The 18,529-nt window shown below is 42.2% G+C and overlaps 1 protein-coding gene and 1 long non-coding RNA gene across 4 annotated transcripts; one reads left to right on the top strand and one right to left on the bottom strand.

Annotated features, from left to right (window-relative positions):
- Window positions 1-961: 961 nt before the first annotated feature.
- On the bottom strand, window positions 962-15,272 carry LOC124470745 (protein kinase C delta type-like). 2 transcript variants are annotated; one of them, XM_047024788.1, is made up of 16 exons: window positions 15,093-15,272; window positions 8,705-8,834; window positions 8,349-8,615; window positions 6,828-6,996; window positions 6,132-6,163; window positions 5,956-6,041; window positions 5,293-5,422; window positions 5,083-5,183; window positions 4,883-4,970; window positions 4,591-4,718; window positions 4,246-4,419; window positions 4,074-4,165; window positions 3,702-3,903; window positions 3,418-3,606; window positions 2,749-2,877; window positions 962-2,204 (listed from the first exon to the last, which is right to left on the bottom strand). In XM_047024788.1, the coding sequence occupies exons 2-16, from the start codon at window positions 8,811-8,813 to the stop codon at window positions 2,046-2,048; spliced, it is 2,055 nt and encodes a 684-aa protein (XP_046880744.1). In that variant the 5' UTR covers window positions 8,814-8,834; window positions 15,093-15,272; the 3' UTR covers window positions 962-2,045. The 2 variants fall into 2 exon arrangements, with proteins under 2 accessions (XP_046880744.1, XP_046880745.1); XM_047024789.1 differs by having other exon boundaries at window positions 8,705-8,831.
- On the top strand, window positions 15,263-16,586 carry LOC124470746. 2 transcript variants are annotated; one of them, XR_006956451.1, is made up of 4 exons: window positions 15,263-15,367; window positions 15,527-15,633; window positions 15,714-15,932; window positions 16,117-16,586. It is a non-coding gene; the product is annotated as an uncharacterized LOC124470746 (long non-coding RNA). The 2 variants fall into 2 exon arrangements; XR_006956452.1 differs by having other exon boundaries at window positions 15,284-15,367; window positions 15,714-16,586.
- The last annotated feature ends 1,943 nt before the right edge of the window (window positions 16,587-18,529 follow it).

The raw sequence follows: 18,529 nt of genomic DNA, 5'->3' as shown, positions 1-18,529 counted from the left end.
TTATAATTTTTTGTTTGCTGTACAATTAAAAAATCAGTTTCAATTACAATGTATGAGCTAATTTAATGTTTCATAAAGCTTTCATTAACGTGTAGGCTAAAAGAATATCCGATAGTGGAAACAGGTTTTTGCCGCTCACTTCGGCGATTTGCAGCCTTTCACTGTTTCACCCTCCACAAAAGACGAATCTCTGTAGAATACCCGTTCTAACAATAAAGAAAAACCACCGAAGCGGTCCTTTACACGTTGACAGCTCGACAAAACGATTGAATAAATGGAAGACGGAATAAGGTTTCGTGCATTAACCGTCTCTAAATGAGTTCACTAAAGATTAAAGCGTAGCCTATGCGAAGCCTTTTTTATTGAAATTTCAACTTCAATAAATTAAGTAGGCCTATTTCGAAATATGTTTTAATCGCGGCTGGAAATTAGGCTGTTGGGTAAGCAGAAAGCAATGACATCTCTAAATAACGGAAAAAATAGGATCGCCTTTTGATAGGCTATTTGGCATTGGATACTGATACATCGATTTCTCATTCAATGTATCATCTAAGCTTAACGGGTAGACTATTCAAGTTGCTTTGTCAGAAAGGAATGCTCTGGAGCTTTGCATTTATGATAAAGCCCAGTGTTCAGATAACCTTTAAAAAGTGTAAGGTGTGTTACACATGTATAACTTTCCCCATCACTGCAGGATAGGTGACGCGAGAGACTGGACAGTAGACAAGGATACAGTCCGTGCGCACTGCAGGAATGTCGTCGACTCGCTGGCCTCGGACACAATGGAGTTGTGTCTTGTGCCACCTGACCACTAGATGGCAGGAAAGTTTGATACCTGACCCAAACAGAATGCCAGTGGTCTCCAAGGGGAGTATCAAAAATGTATTAATGCAGTCAAGAGATGGAAAAACCACAAATGTTAAAGCTAATCGTTGTCAGTGCATGAACAACCGAACTTATATAAAAGTAAGTGTATAGGAGTTATTTTATTTTTTTAAATTTATAATCAGATGTAAAATATCAAGACAGTAGAAAAAGTACATAGCTCCCCAATATTTTATCTGTTTAAACAATATACATATAATTTCCTATAACATTATATCCTTGTTAAAATAACAACATTCAAGTAACATGACACCCAATTATACATTACTGAAGTACCCTATCTGACATACATATTAACACAAATCCTTAAACATCAATACAGTACCTTTACAATGCCTTGTTTCCTAGTAGCCTACATGCCATGTGTCTTCGTTTAGAGCTTCTGACTCATGAGATGCAGTTATTATTCCATACCTTACCCATCTCAGTGAAACTCAAGACCTTTTTCACAGGGAACACCTACATAACTCTGAGGTGATCCTGCTGAAGACGCTCCAATACTGTATGTGACTGGTCTATAGGGACTGATGTCTACTAGAGATTTTCTCTCTCTCGCACACAGACAAACACACACACCTCTCAAGACTAGAGTCAGATACAGTAGTTGGAGCACACAGTGTGTGTAACCAAATCTCCTTTTGATATCCCAGCATGCAACACATACTCAAAAACTGACACCAACTCATATTGTCCATGCTGTTTGTGTGTAGGTATGTGTGTGTGCGAGTGTGTGTAGGTATGTGTGTGCTTACTAAACATTAACATGTATGCTCCGTGCCAAGGCCTGTGTCTTGTACAATCTCAAATATTACAGTGCATTAATTGATCATATTAATTCAAGGATTTATCACAAGAAGAAATCCCCCACTACTGATTGGAACCTACAAATGGTGAAACATGCACACACCCTCCACACTGTGTTCCCTGTCCTGGCCCTCCTCCCCTCTCTAACAGTATTTACACTGGGCCACCTCTGCAAAGACACAGGGTGCATCCCAACACAACATACGATTCAACGATTCTCTTGTCCTATTTTCCTGCTCTCACTTATTAAGATAAGTAAGACGAGCGCACAAAAGAGCATGGGCCTACTGTCGACTAGGAAACCAAATAGAATTGTTTAGTATCTGCCGTGGGGGAAGGGAATACAGTGTGGGTGGTTATTTGTCCAGTAAGTGCTCCATTTTGGGGTTGATGAAGGAGAAACCTGCGAAGGCTGTCTGGTCCATGGAGTCTAACAAGTTCTTATCTGCGTGGGAGAGGCGGGGTTTCTCATTCAGGAACTCTCGGTCAAAGTTGCTGCAGTCATTGGGTGATTTCTGTGATTGACAGAAAAGAGATGTCAGCGTTGTCATGCTAAACATGTGACCAGTATGGAGACCTAAGGACCCATGTATCGTTTGAAGGATCATTGTTCCAATGTGTCTGAAGCTTATTCTTACAACTCAATGACAAGGGCCGGGTTTCCCAGATTTGTTAAGAAGCTCCTAACGCTAAGAGCGTCTTAAGAACGTTCTAAGGGCACTCTAGAACGCTCTTAGAACGTTCTTAAGAAGATCTTAGCGGTAAGAGCTTCTTAACGAATCTGGGAAACCCGGCCAAGATCAGTTTTTGGTATCAACAAAGATAAAACAAAAAGCAGTTTTTCAATTGCAAAGGAGTAGGCCCAGAGGACAGATGATCATAATAATGTTGGTCGCGTTTGATATGCAAAGTACATACTGATGCTGCTAATACAAGTACTTTCAAATCTCTAAAGCACTAAAATACTGGTATCTCATTTGTACCACAAAGATTACTCTGATAACAATAAAGTCAATATAATTAATAGTGCATTCCACAGGACACAGAACCAAGTCGTACCACTTTGGGTTTGAAGGGGGGGTCCAGTTCCCGTCGCTCCAGAGCAGGCCAGTTGAGGGTCTTGAAGAAGGAATGTCCACGGATGTTTCCCACAACTCCCAACCTGCGACTAGGGTCCCGCTCAAACAGCTGGGAGGAAGCAACGGATGCTTATTGTGAAATATTTTTTACTGTTGCTTGCTTTTCTACAGGTACACTCATGCACTTTATGGAGGTTCATGTTGTTTAATTGTAACTTACATTTACATTTAGTAATTTAGTCATTCAACTTGTTTAATTACATGCTCTTAGGGGCTCTTCCCTTTAGCACTTATTTTAGATTTCAGTTTTTTTAACAATGTATGCTTCATGTTTGGCTACCCGCAATGTGTGGGGATATCTCGGTGTTATGATCTATGACCTGTGCACTTTTGTAAAGCTCTCTCTTGGAAGTCGCTTTGGATAAAAGCGTCTGCTAAATGAATAAATGTAATGTAATGTAAATGTTATTGATGCAAATATGTTTCCTACATATGCACTATCTGTGTGTGTTCTGAGATAAGATACTTTATTGTCCCAAAGGAAACTGTATTGGACACACTACCTACTTAAAAAAAAAAACATGTACATACATCATAAAACAATCAAAATATCATACATTGTCAATGTGCTTCTAAATGTGAAGCGTACCTTCTCCAGTAAGTCCTTGGCTTCCTTGGTGATCCAGCGGGGGTAGTGGGGTGTGTCCATCCTGATGGACTCAAAGAGCTCATCCTCATCGTCTCCCTGGAACGGCGACTGGCCAATCAGCATCTCGTATACCAGCACCCCGAACGACCACCAGTCTACTGAGAAGGTGTACTTCTGACCCAACAGGATCTAAGGACAGGAGGACAACAAAGAAAAAAGGGTTGGAAGAGGAGCACAGTATTCTATACATGCAGCAAGGATGGTGTCTCTCACTGCACACTCACCTCTGGAGCAATGTAGTCTGGGGTTCCACAGAAGGTTGAGGCTCGGACCTCTCCAAACACGTTCTCCTTGCACATCCCAAAGTCAGCGATCTTTATGTGTCCATCCTTGTCTAGCATGACATTGTCCAGCTTCAGGTCCCGGTAGATGATCCCCTTGGAGTGCAGGAACTGTAGGCCAACTAGGGTCTCCGCAGAATAGAACCTGAGCGAGGAGAGATTGAGACCACATTGTTTGTTATCATTATTACGCAGATCTTTAGGGTGAACACCTCTCTCTCGTGCCCAGTCACAATCCTCTCTCGGTTAACTGGCGGATTGCTAACTTTTTAAGGTGCATGCATACCACCATATAATAAGCTGGTGAGCACTCACGTAGCTCTGTAGAGGTCAAAGCGTCCCTTATCCTGTATGTGGAACATCAGATCTCCTCCGTTTAGGTACTCCATCACGAAAAACAGATGCTCCTGGACACAAAGACCATTTTAAGCTCTCCGTTTCTGAGGAGGTGTGTATAGGTGAAGAGGGAGCTAGTATGGGATGATACCTTCGTTTGGAACGTAGAGTAGAGGTGGGTGAGGAAGGGATTGTCCCAGGCCAGTGCTAAAACTCTCTTCTCCACCATGGTGCACTCCACATCATCATCCATCAAAACCACATCTTTCTTCAGAGCTTTCACAGCAAAGTACTCTCCTCGTCCCTTAAGTTCAGCCAGCAGGACCTACAGAAGCAATCACAAAAGCAAAAAAGCTAACGTAAAAAGGAAGCACTGTTTCTGGAAACTTTTAATCTACTTTTACATTTTCTAAACAATCTCAAAATCCACTCCCAGTATTTTCACCCCTGCCACTGGGCAGTCTGGTTGTGAATGTACAGCTGGTGTGCTCCCTACCTTGCCAAAGCTGCCCTTGCCCAGCACTTTGTGGAAAACAAAGTTGCTCATGGTGAGCCGTGTCTGATGGATGATGTTGGAGGGAGGAGCAGGAGCAGGGCCACTTCTGTCCCACAGCTGCTCAGTGCCTTCAGGTAAACACATACATACACAGGCACTATGTGAACAAACATGCTGGAGCAAAACTAATGTACTGGACATCTTGGCAACATACACTATTCCAGATATCTGGTATACATTAGCCAGAGCTACTGTATGCCAGAATGCACTGTATGTAATGATAGCTTCCTACCACTGGAGTCTGCTCCTGGACTTTTATTGAAGTCCTGGTAGATCCCAATGTCTTCTGAATTGGAACCGTCCGATTTCCTCATGGATTTCTGTGGATGTGAAACATTGTATGATTTTAGGACTTATTGACTTATCGGAGTTCAGAGTTCATTGGGATAAATGATGAAACTGAACATGACCTAATGTGACTACCCATCTCACCTGGCTGACTTGGGACAGAGCCTCTGCCAAGAGCTTCTGGTTGATACCACACAGGTTTGCCACTTTCTTTTGACATTTGTGATGGACGTTCATGCCACATTCTGAGAAGGTGAGTAACACACTGAGTTAGGAAGTAGGAAAATTGATACAGAGTAACGGACAGAATGAAAGAGAGAACGAAAAAGCTTGTCTAACAGATGTTTCATCCACCTTCACATTTAAGGCCTTGCTTGACCATCCCCCACAGGAGACTTCCACAGTGGTCACAGAAAGTGGGGCTCATGTAGTTGTGGGTCTTCAGACGGTGAGGCATGTCGATCTTGAAGCGCTCCTTCTGGAACTGTACACATACATAACTCCCATCAGCTCTGCGCCAGCCTGCTGAGGGGCAGTGCCTACAGACAAGCTGGCGTGACACCACAGGCTCAAGAGCCTCATCATAATGGCCGTCTGGGCAGGGGAGAGGGCACCAACCCTGAACGGGTGTGACAGGACCTCTCTGCACTCAGGCTAGCCTACCAGTAAAACCCTAGCATTACAACAATGGCATAACAGCTAAATTTACAGGCCTAGCATTACAACTAGTATTACAACATAGCAAAACAGCTAACTTTACAATCGTAGTATTACAACTAGTATTACAACAATAGCACAAAACTGATTATGCTCTTTTCCAACTTCTGGTTATCTACTGATATGGGAATGCAACACAGCATGAATACTTTTCAACACTGCTGTGATGCTGATGTTGTGGCAGCCAAGTGCGTTCATTCCTGGTACAGTAGAATGTTGTTTACTGTATTATGTGCACTGGATTATTGAGGCCAGAGCTCCAGGCTAGTGAGGGTCATGATGTTAGGACGTTATGCTAACCAAAGTTTCTCTGCTGTTGGCTGCAGTGCCTGTGCATCTCCCGATGATTTTGTCGATGCATCTCTTGTGGATGGCCGCATTGCATTCTGAACCAAAGAGGAAAACAGATGAATGGTAAGTGTAATATAATCTAGTGAATGTGAATGTAAGTATTATGCAATCATAATAACACTCACGTCTGCACTTGTAGCCTTGCTTGTTGAGTCCCCTATTTTATAAAAAAGAAAGAGAAAGTATGCACAATTATGAATATTATGTGTGTACTAGCTAATCACCTACATTGTGAAATCTAAAATGCTGTGCAGTATTACAGCTGCTACTGTACAAGGCCCAGACAGACACAGTGTCAAACTGCACACACAAACACACATCACAAGGGTCAAAGAACGTAAATTACAATTGAGTCTAAATATAGATACCATATTCTCTCTTAGAGTAACTGCTCCAAGGTTATGCTGACGTTGCAGTTAAGCCCAGTGGGGTTTTCCAAACAAGTGTGACTCATAGTCACACATGGTCACACAATACCAGTGTTGCCAGGAGTTGTTGTTTTTCTGGAGACTAAGGAGCAATTAAATACCACACTGGTCTATGTAAGAGTTATGTGGGAGTGGCGGGTATCTGTATTAGTAAACTCTGTTTTAACTACAGTGGCTCAACATCTCCACAACATGGTTTCAATGTAGCATTTACTGTGAAAGACAGTTTGTACTGTGCTGATTGATCAAATACAATACCTACTACTAGGACATGACTGTAGCTAAAGTTCTTAGTGACTCAGGGGTTTTGGTAACTGTAGTCAACCAACACCAAAGGTAAACCCTTCCAGTAACAGGAAGTGAGGCGCCGTGGCCCGGATCATAGTCTCTCACCAGACAAACTCCCGGCACACAGAGCAAAAAGTGGGTTGTCCAAAGAAGGTGGCGGTAAACTCGTGGTTCTTAATGAAGTGGACCTTGGCTTGTTTGATGGCTCCTCTTCTCCTGTTCAGAGTCATAACCCCCTCGTCCTCGGGTACCTTGACTGACTGCTTACATGTAGCTACAGAAACACACAAACAAACAGGTTTTACTGCTGCATCTCAGAATATTTGATGACTCACACCCCTATATTCCAAGAAACAAGTCAAGTTGCCCACTGGCACAATCATATCATTGGCATGTTAGTGGTGTTACTATCTGCTGAGTGACACTTTGCACAAACATCAATCATCAGACCAGGACCCAGGGTTGTTTAATCAGCCCCCTGTGTAGGAGCAGAGAGTTGCAGCGGGAGCTCAGGCCACTTCTTGACCCACACGGAAAGTAAACAGAAAACATGGCCCTCTGGCTCCTTCTGACTCTAACTGAAGCAGTTGGGTCAAAGTTCACTGGAAGAAAATGAGTGAGGCCGCGTGAGAGAAGTAAACAAAGTGAAAACTCTTTGTGACAAATCACAAAGAGGAGGAAAGGACATGAGGAATGAGGAAGGATGTAGGGAGTGAAAAAGTGAAAAAGTGAAAAAGATATCAAAAAAGGAGAGAGAAAAAACTGAGCGTATTGAGACAAAGGGAACAAACGTCTGTTCTTGGCCTCCTCCCACTGTCTGGTGTGTATTTCGTGTTGTGCATTGCTGCGGCCAGCCAGCTCAGGACATGGGGCGTGTGGCCAATAAGAGAGAGACACACATAAAAAAGGAAAAAACCACAACTCTTGTCAGCTTTTTAGGAAAGCAGTGGAGGAGGGACTATGATGAATGTTGGAGCAGGGAGCCTCTCCAGACTAGTAGCTCACATGCCCTTCCTCCCTGAGCTGACCCGGAGCAGAGGGCCTGTCTGGGGCCTTCCCACACAGCCTCCTTATGGGCAGCCGCAGGCTGTGGAAAGTTAGATCCTGGAAAGACTGCACTAAATATTGTGTTGTCGTACAGTTTCTCGTGTTACAGGGCCTGTTTCTCTGGCTCGCATGAGACTGCCCCCTGCTGGCTCCTACAGGACATGTTGGGATCTGTGCTCACATTCCTACTTCTGTTGTAAATGCAGGACAAACAGGTCTCTAATCTACCTCTATCGAGCCACGCCTTAAGTAGTTAGTTCCATTTGGCAGTGTCTTTTATAGCCATGGGCATGGACTCCAGCCAGGTCAAGCAGTACAACCACTGGCACAAGCAGTAACTCAGGAACTTATTAGTGGAGTCATGGAGTTGACTGGCTAAAGAAAATAACACAAATTGCTTCAGTTGAGTTTTTGTGTGGGAGTGCTTCTGGACAACAGTAGCCCATGTTGGACACAGTCTCACCACTAGAGGGCATTGCTAACTCTCTTCTTGAGTAAGCGAGTATAGTTTGAAGTCAGACACTGCACATTTGGTTTTCTGTGTGGGTGTAAGTGTGCATGCATACGCTTGTCTCCTACCTGCATCAGAGTCCTCCACGAAGAACTGGACCGACATCAGAACCTTTCCAGAAGGCTGCAGGTCTACCCAGAATTCGCAACTGCCATTGCCCTTTTTACAGCGCTCAGCGAGCACAGATACTCCGACGGTGGCCTCTGCCAGGGGCTCCTCAGCCGTCTTCATCAGGACCACCTGTAGAACACGCCCCTCGTAGATGTGGGCGTCAAAGGTGGACTTCCAGGCAGGGTACATAGTGGGCTTCCTCTGGACCAGGGTCTTACCTCGCTCTGAAAGGGGGTTTAAAAGTACATTTGTGTATTGTGAGTGTTTGTGAGAACAAGACTGTGTGTGTGTGTGTGTGGCGGGTGCCACTGACCTGTGCTGAGGGATTCCTTCATCTTAATGGCACAGAAAGGAGGGTCGGACAGGGGGGATAGTGCCCCAATTTCAAACGTATTGAAGCCTATACGCAGAAAGGGTGCCATGGTGAGCCGTCACCCAGCCTTCTGAAACACACACAGACAGTGGCAGGGTTACCAAAGAACATACACGTACGTGTTTGCTTATCAAGCACCATAAAAAGGAGAAGGAAGAATTCAGAGCAGGTGGTCAGCGATGGCCTCAGACAGTGGAGGAAGTAGGCTTGAGCAACTCACCCCACTCATGCAAGAAAGACTGAGTACACGAGGGACTGAGTGGAAAAGAAAACCAAAGAGAATGAACTGGTGCATTGATAGCCCCTACAATAAGGGTTACATTTATAGTTATTATGAATAATACAGCCAGCTACAAGAGAGTGAGGCAAAGCATATATTGGACCTCCTTTCTAACATGAGCTAAAACAATATCTTGTCTTCCCGAAGTTCTCACTATTGTGCTGTACTAACTACTGTAAAAGCTAGAAGAACAAGGTATTTTCTGGAATGATGACATTGTAAGGTTCCTCAACACAGAACGGGGAAGCCAACATTTTTCTGGGGAGATAGCAAGCAGGGAGTAGTTTCCTACACTTCCTTGTGTCATGAAGCCTGTACTGGATTAGCCTACATTCTAATTCCCAAAGAGCTACGAAAATCCCACAGAATTCCTTAAAGAATTTCCACAAAGCAGTTTTGTGAACTTTGAGTTGTAACAGCCCAATTTCTTTAGTTGTGTCTCTTTGTCAGCATTGCCACGTGGACTGTCAGTTTTTCTGCACTGTCACTGTGGCTGAAGTTCCTCAGTTGTGAGCAGATGAGTGAGATGCAAACCTTCAAAAGAACTGTTATGTAATCCCTTTAGTAGAAACTTACCAAGCATACTTTTAGGCAAAGACATGCCGCACATTTTCAAAGAGTCAATCATTCAGAAGAGACTGGTTTTTCTTCATGTTCTTTGTCACAGAGCTGCATGTCATTCATTAAAAAGAACAGGTACAGGAAAACACACGTTTTTTGTTCTGTTCAGACAATTATGATGGAATTGGTGTTAAGAATGTGTTTAACAAAGAGGACTTTCTTGCTTCTCTGTTTGACATGTTATCAGTCCAGAAACAACTAACCCAGACCCAACGCCACTTACTCTCTCTTATCAGACAAATGCACAGTACTGTGAAAAAGAAAGCTTTGTGTCCCCAGAGAGACTGGAAAAAATGAGGCTAGCACAGACAGCTGGAGAGGGAGTGGGCAGAGAAAATAGGGAAGAAGAGAAAGAGAGAGCGCGACACAGCAACACAATGTAATGAAAGCTGGTGAAGTCCAAATGTAATGGAACAGAAAACGGCACCCTAGAGTAGAATCACAGAAAGATTCACTTATGTGGATTAACTACACTTCACTGTGTGTGTGAGTGTGTGTGTGTGTGTGTGTGTGTGTGTGTGTGCAATCCTAAAGACAACACATCTTGGGGCCTGACCACAACACATTATTTAGCTCATTAGACTCAGAATTAGTAACTATTTCAATTTTGTGATCAAATTAAAGAGCTTGTGAAACTGTAAATGTTAAAGAAGTTTAGATATTCATTAACACATTTGACTTTAAATACCTATAGAGACAAGACAGTAACATTAAATGTAGCTAATAGGGACACAAAGGAATAAGACAAAGGAAGGAACAAAATAATTGAAAGAAGGAAATGTCATTAAGTCATACCATCCACATATTACTATTTGATCTAGGAAGGAAAGGTATCTATGAGATTACTAGGGGTAGAACGTATATGACACACTGGAAACAAATGTCTATTGCACAATTTATATAGCAGTTAGTATAGGACTCTTAAACACCAAGAATGAAACACAAAACCCTTAAAGGGGAAGGATATTTCCAGAAACACAACCCTGCTGCTACTGTACACAATCTTGCAATATCTTCAAATTCCAGCAACAAAACAAAAATAACAAACCAATTATCCATGTTTCATCATGATATCATTAGTGGAGAATATTTGTTATCTAAACTAGCCAACAAAAGAACTCTGCCTGAGCAGGATTGATAGGTTAGGGAGCTATTGTGCACTGCTCTATAGTTAGCAAGTTAGCATAGACTTCTTGCTCTCAATGGGGGAAGCAGGCACACTGACAGTGACAAAGGGTTTTCATCATGTCATATGCTTTTCCACTGTACTAACCAACTTCTAGATGTCAGAAATCTTATTCTCTACCTAACTGTGGAAAAAAACAGGAACACATTTACTATAAGGCAGCTACACTGACAACAACAGAGCAGAGCAGCTGTCTCATCAATAGCGGAGTCCTTGGACCTGTAAAGCTAAGCTTGGTAAAGTAAAAAGGTTATTTTAAGAGGCCCATATGACATAAGCAACAGGTGTCCCCAGTGTGGAAAATGCATGCAAGTGTCCTTTTAAATAATTGGTGAAAGGGTGAAAAAGACTAGCTTTCTTTTAGTATTTGAAACAAACACACAGTAATTTTTTTTATCATACCTCTCTATCACGCATTCTCATATTTCTCACAGTATCACCTCACCTTGTCTAACTACAGTGTGAGTGAACATTTATGGATTTTCATTGGAGTTTACTAGCCTAGCCGAATTACCCATGTGTAGGATGATGCACACTGAAGCGACAATAATACACATTCACCGTCTCGTTCTTCAAGAGCATTCGTATGCGAGCCATTGGAATTTATCTCAGCACAACGTATGGCTAATCCCAAACGCACCACGTCAGCGGGTGAGTGGACCTCCAGCTGCAAACACTGTGTTCTAATCTAAGGGGCCTCACTGATGTTCTTTTGACAAAATACCTTTCTGAAGAAACTGTAACATGAGGTGGAGGGGGAGAAAAGGAGAGAGGGACACAGCAGGAGAGAGACAGAGAGAGAGAGAGAGATCTACAGCAGAAGTTTACAGCAGGCCTTAGAACAAGTAAAACCAGTCTAAATTAGCTATCAAGCGAAGATCTAAACAAAGAAACTAATAGACTTTACCTAAATTTGTACACCTGCCTAAGTTCTATTACACCCAAAGCTAATAACATGGTGTGTGTTTTATGACAGTAGAGTTTGTAGGAGGGTTTCTTCTGGGAGAGTGTGCATTCAGGTGGCCAAACAACTTTGATAGCCGGTCAGAAGATCATAGTCAACTGTTGTAATCAACAAATTTCGCACTGTTTGTACGTTCTTGTTGACTCAATGATAAAACGCAGTTGTTTGTCTTTAATTTGCTTATTCATATATTGTTATGTAAAATGTTAGCTAACAATGGTTGCTAACGATCAGCAGTCTCTGAATGAAATTGTCTCACTAAGTTTTCCATTCAAATAAATGTTTAGCTAAAATAAGATTGCCAAATCACAAAAACCTTCATGGCTTGCTAGCATGTCCTATGCATTTTTCTCAACCTACTGTTTTTTGTTAGTTGTTGATTATGTCTATCCTCTCCTTGACAATATCAGGACCATGGCCGTAATGTTAGATTCACTAAGATAGCTAACTCAGTCAAATTAAAATTACTACAAGGCTAGTTTACAACCTGCCACCCTTTAGACAAATTAGTTCTCAGAAATAAGAAATGACCAGATCCCTGTGGAATCCCAGGCCAAATGGATTTGAGTTGTTTACTGGCCAGCAAACCCATATGGCCCAATATATATATCTCAAAGAGAATCCCAGTGTTAAAACAAAGTAAAATCTTGAATGCATACCAATGATTATGTCAAGACTAGGGGTAACTATGACCACCAAAAAGTGTGACAAAAAATGTGTAATTGAATGTACTATTCTTTGCGTCTGTGTTAATGTCTCATGTGCTGCTATGCTACAGTAGTTTAAACTCTTTAAGCAAAACAGCATTGCCTTCTCACACAAAACATTCCACAAATTTATAGTGTAAAGCTAAGTGGATAGGGGGGGGGTTCCGTTACAATGGCTTGTGATATCGTGGCCTACATTTTCTTACAGGGCTTTATTTGGCATTAGACCCTTCTGTAAGCTTTGTGCCCTCAAAACTTTACTAGACAAATCCATGCAAACAAAACTATAGTCTTCTGCTGTGGTAAGAGATCCAAACATTTGACTCGTGAAGTATTCTAGTACAAACATAATTGTTCTCTTCAAGGGCTTTTAGGACTGGCTTGAGGCACCTGAAACCTTCCCTCCAAAATAAAGTTAATGTCTGACTCTGAACCTGTCACCGTCACAGGTGACATGTTCACACGCAGGTGACAGGTTCACACGCAGGTGTCCTAAGACACAAACCAGGGACTTAGTGTACACACAATACACACACTAGTATACACACACACATACACACACACACACACACTACAACATTCAAGAACCTCACGTTGCTGCAGGACAGCTGAAAGGAGGGAGGAAAAATCAGAGGAAAATAAAAGAGGAGAGGAGAGAAGGAAGAAAGAGGAAGGATGCAGAGGGATGAGGTTCCTGGTTCAAGGTCAAAGGGAGGACGGCTGTGCGGAGGTAAATTCCGCCCAGAGTGCCATTGATTTTGGACTGCTAGACGCACAATACTTTCCAATCAATACAAAAGTTATAAAATGCCTGCCTGTATCTCTCCCTCTTTCTCACACACCAACACAAAACACACACAAGCACTGCTCCCTCCCGTTCCTTGTGCATGAACAGTGGTGTCCATTACTGCCTCTCTCACAGTTCACAGCAGCTTGATTAATGTGCGCCTCAGACAGCAAAGCACCCTGAGAGACACAGGTAGGGCGACTGACTGCAGTGGGGGACATAGCATGACAGGCACATAGAGAGTACGAGCGAGGAAGAGTGGGGATCCGAGAGAGGGATATAACTCAAACATAATTATCTAACTGTAGAAGGTGTGAAGAAGCACGATCATCACTCATTTAACAAGTAACACCAACACTGTTAATGATGTACAACAGCCTGTGCAATGCCCTTGAATTTACCGCTCCATGTCTGTTTAATTGAGTGTGCATGGTCTAGCTTTAGATGTAGTAGAAGCAGGTGTTTTCTAAATAAATAAAGGATACAAGTTGACTGCCAGTGCCATCATGAACATTATGACCCCACAGACAGAAAAGGATCTAGCTCTGTATGTAAAGTTGGCTGTGCACACAGAAGACTGTGTGTGTGTGTGTGTCATTGTGAACCTGGCTTGGCTCCTGCAGATCCAGGGTGACATGTATGTCTGTTATTCTTATGCCAGGGATCAGTGATGGAAGGAGTGCTCCAGTGAGCAGATGTCACAACCGTGTCCTCAGAACCACAATCCACAGCCAACATTGACACAATGGTCTGACTGCTCCAAATGCAGCCACATGTACATATAGAGCCTTTCTTTCAAAGTGTGGTGACACATGAACATCTGTGTCAACTCCTGATTTGAACTATGATGACTCCACTCTGACTTCAATGTCTACTCTGCCACAGTTATTGTAGTATCGTTTGGAAATAGAGCAATAGGGTCTTGCGATCTAAATATAGGCATATAGTGGAAGATGGTGTTCCATAAACAGCAGGCCTGCATTCCTAGAATATGCCGATTGCCTACGACTTCTGTTATGACAAGTGAAACGGCCGTGCCTAACCACTTTATACATTGCACAGTAATACAATCGTATACAAAAGTAGACCTAATCAAAACATTAAATACAAAAGAAACCTTTGGTGGTGCACAAATTGTGCATAAGCCGTTAGGGATCTTGGTGCATTTTTTTGTATGTTGTGGTGGAGTGAGAAGTTGGGGGGGTCCACAACAACCACCAAGCCATAATCGCCATGTCACAATCCAAGTTCCACAATGGACGTAAAAGGATGAACAATTTGAACGATGAACTCGGCTTTCTCTAGTTACACATATATAAATTCAGCATGCATGTTTGTTGTAGGTTTCGTGGTTGGCCATAAAAACCCATTCCAAAAAAGTGACGTTTCTATAACTAAAATGTTGCGTGAAACTCATGCAGATGTCTCACTGAACACTAACCACGTTGCGTAAGTACAACACGGATAAATCATTCTCCTACAGATGGAGACTCGAACAAATGTTTCCCACAGTTTCAATTCTCTGATTTCAAGCCTGTTCCTAAAGTGCCTGCTCCGACAGCACCTTGCAGTTAACAAAAGACAACTGTTGGCAGTGTAGTTTTTTAGAAGTCTTAACACTAAATCTAAACTTTTACTTTCGTTATGATGGCTATTAGACAAAAATCGCAGGCACTCTTTCAAAAATAATTTCCGTAGCGCATTTGATACTTTGTCACGTCAGCTTTTTCAAATTCTTTATTAACTTTACGTAATCTAGTTCGCCGTGAAGTGGTTTACTTACCTTCAGACTAGGTTGTAGATTTAAATTTACGTGTGTTTTACCTCCTTTGGTACTCTCTTGTCTCTCTTTTACACACTACAAATTTTCAGTGTGTTTGAGGAAGTGTTCGACAACCCGCTGCTCTTTCCCTCTCTCTTTCTTTAGCAATGCAGTGTCGAGACGAATGTGACGTTGCCAGGTGACATCCGAAGTGCGGACAGAGAGAGAGCGAAGGAGAGAGAGACCAAGAGAGGGTGGGGTTGAGAAAAGGGATGGTTTGGGCGGGAGGAGTGCAGGTAATAATATTCATGTTTGTGTTATTCATCTAGTTTTACAACCTTTCTATTCTTTTTAGCTTGGTCTAAACGTGTTCTTTTAAAGCACTACATGTTTTCGACATGTAAAAAATAAGAGGCTTGTAAACGTGTGCCTTTCTGACATCTAACTGTAAACAGACACGAGCAAATATTGATGGACATGTGGCACAGGCGCGCACACACACTAGGGGTATGATATCCCACTTCACAGAGTAGAGAGGCGGGACCACACTTCAAAGGCAGAGGTAAACTCTCCACAATGGCCACACCTACACATCTCGCTGTCTAGTGTGCCTCAACTGTTGGCCTCTTCTCGCCCACACAGGACTGATCGAATCACGTGCTGATGACTCATCAAACCCCACCCTCTTCTCTGACTATAAGACTGAAATGACTGGTAAATTTAGACTCTCTCCCCCATAGTGCTATTTGAGTTTTTTTCAGACTCTACCTATGGCACACAAACACTGATGACACAGGACACAAACATTTGAGGAGGTGGATTTTCCATACCTTTGTTCAGTCAACAATAAGACACAACAAGGTTAGTGCCATTTATGTATGATGTCACCCACAGTATAAGCAAGCATTTTCAAATGTCAGTATCACCAGTCATTGACTTTACATTGAAGAATAGGTTGTAATATTTGTGAAACACATTAAGTTTACTTTTACTTTGCCTTCAATGACTCAACTAAAACAACTGTTGTCAACTGGGTCTCTTTTAGAACTTTATAGACTGACTGCTGCACTCATGGTGAGTGAAACCATCAGGACACTGTGTGCTGGAACCAGTGGTTAGGGCAGTGTACATACACATTCCCCTTGGCAATGCCTACGACTGTTGCGCCCTATGCTGCCAGAATAAACATCATAGTGATTGAGACTCTCTCTTTCTGTCCTAATTTCATTCTCCGCCCTCAACTTCCAGTTATTTTTTATTTCTACATCTAGTTTTACACCCTCCTACACATAAACACACATCTATAGGGTCTTTGTGTTGGCTGTGTATATTAATATAAAAATTAATTACTACTATGAAAATAAATGCACCGATGAACATAGTAGAGGGCATATTGTCTCATCAATCTAGGCAAACTGTTTCTCTACAGTCTGTTACATGTAGGAGGACTGTGAAGCACTTTGGTCAGCCGTGTGGCTGTTTTTAAATGTGCAATATAAATAAAATTGAACTTGAACTTGAACTAGGAAGAAACAAATAAAGTCTGAATATGTTTTATGTGACAGCCCTCCAGCTCTGGGTGATTCCTTTCTGTGTTTTTTTAAGGATATGAGGCAAACCAGGCGTCACTCATTTTTCTCAACAATTATTTATTTTAGCCTTACATGGTGACATTGTAAAACACTAAGGCCTTGTAACTGCTTGTATTGACAAGCTGCCAACCTGTCCTTGTTTAGCCACTACAGTGTTTTAAGTTGTGTGAAATTCAAAAACACCTGGTCTGTTTTCTGCATTTTTACATGCCAGCAGTGCAGAAACAAATTAGATAAATAGATGAGACATGGACAAAAACTGGTCTGAAACACAGAATACTCTTTGAACCTTGTTTGAACCAAATTTCAGTTTGGTTTAAACTGACTATATGTAGACTTGACTGTTTATTCCTGCAAAGCATAAACGCTCCCTGAACAGCTCTGGTGCAGACGTCAAACTGCTCACTAATTCAATCTGTATCTTAGGACCAGACTTGACATTTTAGAGTCCAGGTACCTTTCAGTTAAAGCATTAGAACACCATTCTGTCAGTCTGTGTCCTTCTCTCCAAGTCACCCTTACCGTCTCCGACCCGAGTTTACCTGCTCCTCAGACTCTTCTACCTTCTCTGTGTCATTATTTCCTGTGGTTTGGTGTATGACAGTAATAGCTGAGTTTAATCAATGTTGCATTGTGAGCCTATAGATGTGGATCTGAAACCTTCCAAAGAGAACTTGAGGAGGAAATGACCTTACTTATTTTAGACCCTGCTACCTCTGAAGGGCACAGAGAACAGTAGTCATCGATTTGTACATTCCCATGTGAACTAGTCTGCATCTCTAGTTCCTCATTTTTGGCAAGAGATGGAGAGAGGTAAATGGCGGGGGGGGGGTTGAGATAAGGTCTTTTTAACTTCTATGTACATTGGAAGGAAAACGTTTCTCAGTTCACTTTTGTCTCTCTTCTCACTCATCATGTCTCTGTCTTGGTATTGGGTCATTGTGACTCATGGGATAGTGTTAACTAGAGCAACCCCAATTTCATTCCTCTCAGTTTTCTCAGTTTTCTGTCACACATTCCATTAAGTCTGATTCTCTTATATTTCCAATTCATACTTCTTGAGGCCTATATACTTCCTGCTGTGACCTTCCTGCCCTCTCTTCAGTGACTTGAATAAGTGAGTGTACAGTACAGAGTACTGTATTTCCTCCATGACCAGACCCAGCGTACAAGGTTGTTCCCAGGGACTTGGAAACCCCACTACATAAAAAACAAGGCTGCGTTTCTCTGTAATGCTCCTGCATTGGGCCCGCAGTGTTACTCAGTCATTAATATTGCAGGCATTGAAAAAAGAAAATAGGGCAAAATGTTTTGTGCTGTTTCTTTATCTTTAATTATTCATACAAGTTGCTGCTTTACTAGTCTCGGTCCACTGGTTGGTTGGCGCTTTTTTGGATCCTTTGATATATAACTAATGAACTCATATCACTTGTGTCATATTAGTTTGTCTAGGGCAATGGACTTGAACAGATGAAAGATGATGCTAAATAACGATAACTTGGATCTGTGGTAAACTGTAGGTTGGGTTGACGGGTTGGGATGTATGCCTCGGGCCTGCAGGGAAATGTGAGAAACCTTTTTCCAAGACTCCACATTTGCATGACCACGTTCCTCTCTTCTAGAAGTTTATAGAAGGGACACAGAAGGCGCTTGCATTCATCTCTTTTTCTATGGTTCCAAACAGATGTTGACTAATGTGAAATTGGATTTGAATCATTGTAATGTAATGTCACCTATTGGAAGCCTGAGACAGGATGAGGCCTGAAAGGTCCGAGAAGACAGCTCACATGATAAATGTAACATATTGTGTACATACACGTTGGTGATTAGAGCTTTAGGCCACCGGCAGGTTTTTATGAACACTGT

Source organism: Hypomesus transpacificus, chromosome 9 (genome assembly GCF_021917145.1).
Source record: "Hypomesus transpacificus isolate Combined female chromosome 9, fHypTra1, whole genome shotgun sequence".
In the NCBI taxonomy this organism is placed as follows: Eukaryota; Metazoa; Chordata; class Actinopteri; order Osmeriformes; family Osmeridae; genus Hypomesus; species Hypomesus transpacificus.
This window is presented reverse-complemented; position numbering and strand designations above follow the sequence as displayed.

Bases quoted from the DNA above. Each gene is read 5' to 3' on its own strand.
- LOC124470745 (XM_047024788.1), bottom strand. From the start codon at position 8,813: ATGGCACCCTTTCTGCGTATAGGCTTCAATACGTTTGAAATTGGGGCA. The intron at 6,164-6,827 runs GTGAGAGACTAT...TTTATAAAATAG, and splicing joins GTGTGCCGGGAGTTTGTCTG to GGGACTCAACAAGCAAGGCT. The intron at 4,420-4,590 runs GTAGGGAGCACA...TTGCTTCTGTAG, and splicing joins GCAAGGGCAGCTTTGGCAAG to GTCCTGCTGGCTGAACTTAA.